Below are 8490 nucleotides of genomic sequence, written 5' to 3'. Positions count from 1 at the left end.
GCTGTCGAAGGCGAGCCACGTAAATAAGACCGCCCACAAAACGGCGCGTCCAGAAGCGACTGTTGAAGATGTTCTGTAAAACATAATCTAAGCTACATTTTGACCAAATAACCACCATTACATGTTATGTAGACCACAAGGAAGTGTTTTACATTTAGAAAACAATAATAAGAATAATATGACTCCTTTAATGAGCCCTATAATCTGGTGCGCTTTATATATGAAAAAAGATACAGGTACTAATACCGCCGATAATGTCTGCGCTATAAGCGGTTAAATTGAAATGAATGCCTTCTCATCCAGATGAACATGAGGAGACATTATCTGACCGGTTTGGAAGGGGGAAGTAATAGCTCCAGTTCACGTCTGTCGCGTGCTTTCACCGCGGCAGGGAAGAGGACCATGACCGGGCTAGGAACGACTGATGTCACCGAGCAGCGACTAAGTTGGTGGTCAAAGGTTTGTATTTTTGGTAGCTGAATGAATGTTCAATTGTAGTCAGAGAAAAGTTGCATGTTTTTCTCCAGCATTTTCTCTTAGTCTTTATATTATACAGGTGGAACTCAAACAATTATAATGTGGTGTAAAAAGTCCATTCATGTCAGCAATTAACTTCAAATGTGAAACTAATACACTACCGTTCAAAAGTTTGGGGTCACCCAAACAATTTTGTGGAATAGCCTTCATTTCTAAGAACAAGAATAGACTGTCGAGTTTCAGATGAAAGTTCTCTTTTTCTGGCCATTTTGAGCGTTTAATTGACCCCACAAATGTGATGCTCCAGAAACTCAATCTGCTCAAAGGAAGGTCAGTTTTGTAGCTTCTGTAACGAGCTAAACTGTTTTCAGATGTGTGAACATGATTGCACAAGGGTTTCCTAATCACCAATTAGCCTTCTGAGCCAATGAGCAAACACATTGTACCATTAGAACACTGGAGTGATAGTTGCTGGAAATGGGCCTCTATACACCTATGTAGATATTGCACCAAAAACCAGACATTTGCAGCTAGAATAGTCATTTACCACATTAGCAATGTATAGAGTGTATATCTTTAAAGTTAAGACTACTTTAAAGTTATCTTCATTGAAAAGTACAGTGCTTTTCCTTCAACAATAAGGACATTTCAATGTGACCCCAAACTTTTGAACGGTAGTGTAAGTGATATTAACTCATTACATGCAAAGTGTCAAACCTTTATTTATTATCATTTTGATGATCATGGCATACAGTTTAAAAAAACACATTTTATAGTTTTCATAAGCTGTAAGCTATTGGTCCCCAAACTACGGCCCGCCAGAGTCCAAACTCCGGCCCGCGCGAAGTTCCAAGTTAAAAAGAAAATAATTTAAAAAAAAAAAATCTGTCCTTTCTAATCCATTTTCTACCGCTTGTTACTCTCTGTGTCTCCTAGCCGCTCAGACAAATCATATTGTCTAAAAATGCATTTTCCCATTGATAACGTGACATCATCGCTCTCGGAGAAAAAAATAAAAATAATTTAAAAAAATAAAATCAAAATAATAACCAAAAAAAATAAAAATAAAATATATATATATATATATATATATATATATATATATATATATATATATATATATATATATATATATATGCATATATATATATATGCAAAGACATGCACCTGGGGATAGGTTGATTGGCAACACTAAATTGGCCCTAGTGTGTGAATGTGAGTGTGAATGTTGTCTGTCTATCTGTGTTGGCCCTGCGATGAGGTGGCGACTTGTCCAGGGTGTACCCTGCCTTCCGCCCGATTGTAGCTGAGATAGGCTCCAGCGCCCCCCGCGACTCCGAAGGGAATAAGCGGTAGAAAATGGATGGATGGATGGATATATATATATATATATATATATATATATATATATATATATATACAGACCGGCCCCCGGACACATTTTTTTAACCCAATACGGCCCCCCCGAGTCAAAAAGTTTGGGGACCCCTGCTGTTAGGTTTGTTAGTTTAGAGATCAGGTTAGTGCTGTTTTTGATAGCCTGTTTTGTTTCTCCTGTTTTGGACCCCTCCCTGTTCAGAACAAATATATGTTTCTGAAAATCCTGCATCCGTGTTCAGAGTCCTGTTCTGGTCGTGACACATACAGGTTTTGGAGCAACATATGTTGCCATTCAAGCAACGTCATCATGGACGCCCCTGCTTATTTCAGCAAGACAATGCCAAGTCACGTGTTACAACAGCGTGGCTTCATAGTTAAAGAGTGCGGGTACTAGACTGGCCTGCCATTGAAAATGTGTGGCGCATTATGAAGCCTAAAATACCCCAACGGAGATCCCGGACTGTTGAACAACTTAAGCTGTATATCAAGCAAGAATGGGAAAGAATTCCACCTGAAAAGCTTCAAAAATGTGTCTCCTCAGTTCCCAAACATTTACTGAGTGTTGTTAAAAGGAAAGGCCATGTAACACAGTGGTAAAAATGCCCCTGTGCCAACTTTTTTGCAATGTCTTGCTGCCATTAAATTCTAAGTTAATGATTATTTGCACAAAAAAAAAAGTTTCTCAGTTCGAATGTTAAATATCTTGTCTTTGCAGTCTATTCAATTGAGCATAAGTTGAAAAGGATTTGCAAATCATTGTATTCTGTTTTTATTTAAGACTTACACAACGTGCCAACTTCACTGGTTTTGTATAAGAGAATCTTTTAATCACACACTCTGCAACTCGACACTTTTTTCACCAGTGTGTGTTGTCATGTTTACTACAACGTTTCTTTGTACACAAAAACATTTGTTGCGGTTCACAGTGGGCTATGTTTTGTCACCAGTGTGTTCTCATGTGTGCTATCAAATATTGACTCTGTACAAAACCCTCACGACAGATTAAACAGGTAAAAGGTTTTTCTCCACTGTGCATTCTCATGTGTATTTTCAACCCGCTCGTCCGTGTGAAACCTTTACCACAAATTGAACAAGAAATAGTTTTTTCTACAGTGTGCATTTTCATGTGTGTTTTCAATTCGCTAATTAGTGTGAAACCTTCCCCACATACTGAGCAGAAAAGCGGTTTATCTCCAATGTGAACTCTCATGTGCGTTTTCAATTGTTGCCTTTCGGTAAAATCCTCCCCGCAGATTGAACAAGAAAACGTGTTTTCTTCAGTGTGTACTCTCATGTGTTCTTTCAACCAGTGTTTTCGTGCAAAATCTTGACCGCATTCCGAGCAGCTATAAGGTTTTTCTCCAGTGTGGGTCGTCATGTGCAGTTTCAAATAGTACCGCCGGGAAAACTCTTTAAAGCACGTCGAACAAGAAAAGGGTTTTTCCCCGGTGTGTGTTGTCATGTGTCCTTTCAGCATACTTTTAAGCGCAAATCCTTTACCGCATTCGGAGCAGGGAAAAGGTTTCTCCCCGGTGTGTGTTGTCATGTGTCTTTTCAAATGGTACCTCCGGGTGAAATCTTTACCGCAGGTTGGACAGGGAAAAGGTTTTTCCCCGGTGTGTATTCTCACGTGTACTTTTAGGTTACCACGGCGATTAAAGGTTTTGCCGCAGTGAGAGCATGTGAAGAGGGTGTTGTCAGTGTGACATATTGCATCACCTTCGGAGTCTTCATCGTCAGTGTCAGGGGAGTGGGACGTCGTGTCGTCGCTATCAGAGAGTGGAGCTACGAGCTTGTCACAGTGGTCTCCATCAGCTTCTGTTGTCATGTGTTGTGTTGAGCTGCTGCTTGGAGGCTCCTCCTCACTTTCACTCTTCACAATCACAGCAGTCAATGGCATCTTGATGACATCATCCTCCTCCAGTCCTTCAACATGCTCTCCCTCCTGACTGATGCTCTGTTCCTCCTCTTCTACTTTAATATGTGGCCGACTGTGACTCCTCCTTCTCTGTAGTGTGAGGGGGAGCTGGGATTCTTTTTCTTCCTTCATGTAAGAGGCATGTGGCTCCTCCTCTTTAATGTGGGGTTGCTTAGGCTCCTCCTTTTCCCCTTTAATGTGGGGGTACCGCAGCTCCTCTTCCATCATTATTTGTGGAGGATCCTCCTCTTCCAATTTAATGTGGGGGTACTGCGGCTCTTTTTCTTCCACCTTTATTTGTGGAGGCTCCTCCTCTTCCCTTTTAATGTGGGGGTACTGCTGTTCCTCCTCTTCCATCTTTATTTGTGGAGGCTCCTCCTCTTCCCTTTTAATGTGGGAGCACTGCAGCTCCTCCTCTTCCACCTTAATTGGTGGAGGTTCCTTCTCTCGCACCGTTATTTGTGGAGGCTCCTCTTCTTCCCTTTTAATGTGGGGGTACTGCTGTTCCTCCTCTTCCATCTTTATTTGTGGAGGCTCCTCCTCTTCCCTTTTAATTCCAACCTTATTGAAAATAAGATATTCTTCATCTCAGTATGTTAATAATGACTGAATTAATTAATTACATATTACAAAACTGTTGTATATACTAATTCATAGATGTTATTTTATTATATAAAAAGGTCAGTAAATGATTCTATATAATTGTAAAAGCTTTGAAGTGGGAAAGGGGTAGGATTAAATAAGCTTTGCTTCTTCCTACTCCTTTTCGGGCATGATGTAAAATGAAATGATATGAAATTGTGTGATGTATTATGATGTAAGTGTGTTCATGTTCGAAATAAACTAAAGAAAGAAAGAAAGAATGTGGGAGCACTGCAGCTCCTCCTCTTCCACCTTTATTTGTGGAGGCTCCTCCTCGTCCTCTTTAAAATAGGGGGGCTGAGGCTCATCCTGCGCCATCCTTGAGGTCTACTCTCGCTGCTCAGGGAGAAGATGTTCTTCACGGGTGTCTACAGGACACAAGAAAACAAACAATACAAATGGTTCGGAAAAATGGAGCTCTGCTCAGTCACATGAGAGATACTAATAAGATCCACTTCAAGAAATAGGCAGATGATATCTGCCTATTACCTGACACCTTCTATGTCAGCTACTTCTCTTTGTTTTTAATGTATATTTTCTGCTGGATCTACTCTCTATTTTTGCTGCTGCTGTCACATATACTGTAATATTGTACATGGTAATTGTTATATATTGTATATATGTTATAGACATAATATAATATCTGTATATATAATATACTGTACACATATTATGTATATATTCGTATATATGTTATATTTTATATCGCTATATTTTGTCTATTTATACCTGCATTGTCCTTTCCATCCTTACACTTTCCATCATTGTAACTGAGCTACTGTGTTGAACAATTTCCCTTGTGGATCATTAAAGTTTGTCTAAGTCTAAGTCTAAGTCTAAGAAACTCTTCAAACTTAAAAGTGTTTACAAAGTACAAAGAAGAAGAACCATGATAAACATTCTGAATTTATTTCATCCATCCATTCATTTTGAAAATAATCGTACTCATCTCACCATATGAAATATAACTTACTTCACCAATTATTATTTATTGATTTTTATTGGTATTACTTATGGAGTATTTTGTGAATAAATTGAGCACAGGAAGTGAACAAAAGTTTTAGCAACTGCTATGTAAAGGAAAAGGGGTAGGATTAAATAAGCTCTGCTTCTTCATACTCTATTTCGAACATGCTGAATAGAGAAACTGGAAATTGTGATGTATCATATTGTATGCTTGCATGTTCCAAATAAACTCAAACTCAAATGGACCTGCATATGTTCTGATAGCACGGTGAGACAGGGGTTAGTGCATGTGCCTCACAATACAAAGGTCCTGGGTTCGATCCCCGGGCTCGGGGTCTTTCTGTGTGGGGTTTGCATGTTCTCCCCCGTGACTGCGTGGGTTCCCTCCGGGTACTCCGGCTTCCTACTACCTCCAAAGACATGCACCTGGGGATAAGTTGATTGGCAACACTAAATTGGCCCTAGTGTGTGAATGTGAGTGTGAATGTTGTCTGTCTATCTGTGTCGGCCCTGCGATGAGGCGGCGACTTGTCCAGGGTGTACCCCCCCTACCGCCTGAATGCAGCTGAGATAGGCTCCAGCACCCCCCGCGACGCCAAAAGGGACAAGCGGTAGAAAAATGGATGGATGGATGGATGTTCTGATATGTCATGGAGGAGTTCATCAGTCACCACACTGACATTCAAGTAGGGTTGTACGCTATATACCGGTACTAATAAAGTACAGCGATACTAATTAATTGAAATCAGTACTACACTGCCTTTGAAAAGTACCGGTACCGTTTTTTTCATCTGAATGCCCGCTGTGCGACGGTGACCACAGAGAAGGGGGGCATGATGTTGTGTGTGTCAAAACGCACACACAAAGCGCATACAAGCAATAACAGGTTGGAGAGGAAGAATGGCAAACAACGACAATTCCAATAGTTAATAAAGAGGGTACAATATGGAGGTATTTGGGCTCCGGAACTAACAGTAAAGGTGACGCTTTAAACAAGGATGCAGGTGTTGTATTAAAATACGCCTCACCAAATGTGGCGATTAGTATTACCATCTTTGCTTCAAACTTAGGTAAATATTTAAATAACGAACATTCAGATCTGCACAAGGAGTTATAAAGAGTGACAGGTAATAATGTAGTTGTTACACCTGCCCTGCCGTTAGGCTCCGGTGCAGACCGTAGTCAAGGAGCACAGGGCGGATGTTTTCGTCGGGGTTAACACACTTCACTTTACCCGGCAATTGGTCTGCTAATCGCTGCTTTACGGGCAGAATTTGAGGCTGCCGATTCGTGACAATCTGGTCGATTTATTATTAGTTTTGCAGGACACAACCGGACCAGTTCATCCTTCTACTGCGCAGTGCACACGCTCCCTCTCTCTCTCTCTCTGACGTCACTTAGCCAACAGTTTGCCATTCTCGCAAACACACATACGCTACTCTCTAAACTCAAACTCAACTCAACTCTTTAGTTAACCAGTTCCCCGGCTGTGCACATGTAGATACATAACATGTAGATACATGACACGTCGATACGTAGACGCGCACACAGCTGCTTGGCTTGATGCCAAATATTAGCGGAGTTAAGACCGCCCATCTAGCGTCAACTAATGCAAGTGAAATGACTGAATTTTGTAACAAATTGCTACAATTTCTGCTTTATCTTTAACAGGTGGGTGTTTTACCTGCTACATGGCTTATCTGTGTACATTTATCCGTAGTTTTGTTTTTAGTACTCACTAAGAATTTTATTTTTCTTTAAGCACAGACCAGGAGTGGCAACTATAAATCATGAAGCATTTAATATAATGTAAATAAAGACATTTTGTTCTTTTGTGTTTTGTTAGTTGAATAATTGAGCATAGCTAAATGTTTTTTTAAAGAAGATTGGAGATTATATTTGACTTTTATGATAAATGATAAATGGGTTATACTTGTATAGCGCTTTTCTACCTTCAAGGTACTCAAAGCGCTTTGACAGTATTTCCACATTTACCCATTCACACACACATTTCTTATACTATTTTCAACAAGGGGATGGGTCTAATGCAGAAGGTAATTTCACCACACCTAGTGTGTGTGTGACTACCTAGTGTGTGTGTGACTATCAGAGGTACTTTAACTAACTTAATAATATCGTACCATGGCCTTAATACCGTGATAATATCGTACTCTAATCACTACAAATGTGAGCAATTGAATTGGGTGTGTTAGGTGAGCTCTCAGTACCTGACATCAAACTAGGTCGTTGCTTCCGCCCGGAGTTGTCAACTTGTGGTAAACAGGAGGGTACAATTGGCAGAAGAACAGTCCCAGTCGGCTCTTTTAGTACACCAAAGCCTCAGTTCGGGACATAAGTTGTTGTCTGTGTATTGGCAGACAGAAAATTGTATCAACATTAGGACATGAGCCGATACATAAATGATGTAATATGTTTAGGTCGGCGTGCACCGCCATGTTTTCGCTAGCCAAGCTAACATGCTAACAACTTAGCCTCCGCATCCTCATGCTGCATTACCTGAATTCCTGTGCATCACACTGAGGCACACGGCGGCCAGGAACCCTATACAATCAACCCAAAATAAATATATCTACCGTTTAAACACTCCAGAAGTGGCTACTGACATGTCGGCATTAAAACGTCTGTAATTACAGATATCTGGAACTATAGTCGAAATGTGTTTCCAGTCGGACAACAAACATCGACGGACCGTGTGTAACACTGATAATTGTAAATGCGTTAACAACATTCTTTATTTTGGGGGTGAGTTTATATGTGAATAATCATATTTTCTGTTTTAATAGAACCACATTTTGCTGGAAGAAATCATTTAGTCGCAGTTTGGACCAGTTGCTCGCAGTCGCCGGTAGAGGTCGCAACGCAACAAAATGCCGCGGAGGTCAGTGCGTTTCATTTTGCGTGTAAAGAAACATTCTTCACTTCCAACTGCAGCGTATATACTTTTTTTTTTACACAAACTGAAACTGAAATACAAAATATATTCATGAAATGATATAGACTTAATGTAGCCACGTGTGGTTTGGTGCATTGTGGAGGGATACGACTCTTTAGCGCCGCCCTAGTGGCTCCCTGGAGCCATTTTTTAA

At 40.4% G+C, this 8490-nt stretch overlaps 1 protein-coding gene across 1 annotated transcript; it reads right to left on the bottom strand.

Moving 5' to 3' along the window:
- Positions 1-2311: 2311 nt before the first annotated feature.
- Positions 2312-8064, bottom strand: LOC133645248 (zinc finger protein 260-like). The gene is made up of 4 exons (XM_062040147.1): positions 7901-8064; positions 7612-7747; positions 4670-4785; positions 2312-4336 (listed from the first exon to the last, which is right to left on the bottom strand). The coding sequence occupies exons 3-4, from the start codon at positions 4733-4735 to the stop codon at positions 2798-2800; spliced, it is 1605 nt and encodes a 534-aa protein (XP_061896131.1). The 5' UTR covers positions 4736-4785; positions 7612-7747; positions 7901-8064; the 3' UTR covers positions 2312-2797.
- Between the last annotated feature and the right edge of the window lie 426 nt (positions 8065-8490).

Source organism: Entelurus aequoreus, linkage group LG28, assembly GCF_033978785.1.
Source record: "Entelurus aequoreus isolate RoL-2023_Sb linkage group LG28, RoL_Eaeq_v1.1, whole genome shotgun sequence".
Lineage (NCBI taxonomy): Eukaryota > Metazoa > Chordata > Actinopteri > Syngnathiformes > Syngnathidae > Entelurus > Entelurus aequoreus.
Note: the sequence above shows the minus strand (reverse complement) of the source record. Positions and strands in the feature narration are given on the sequence as shown.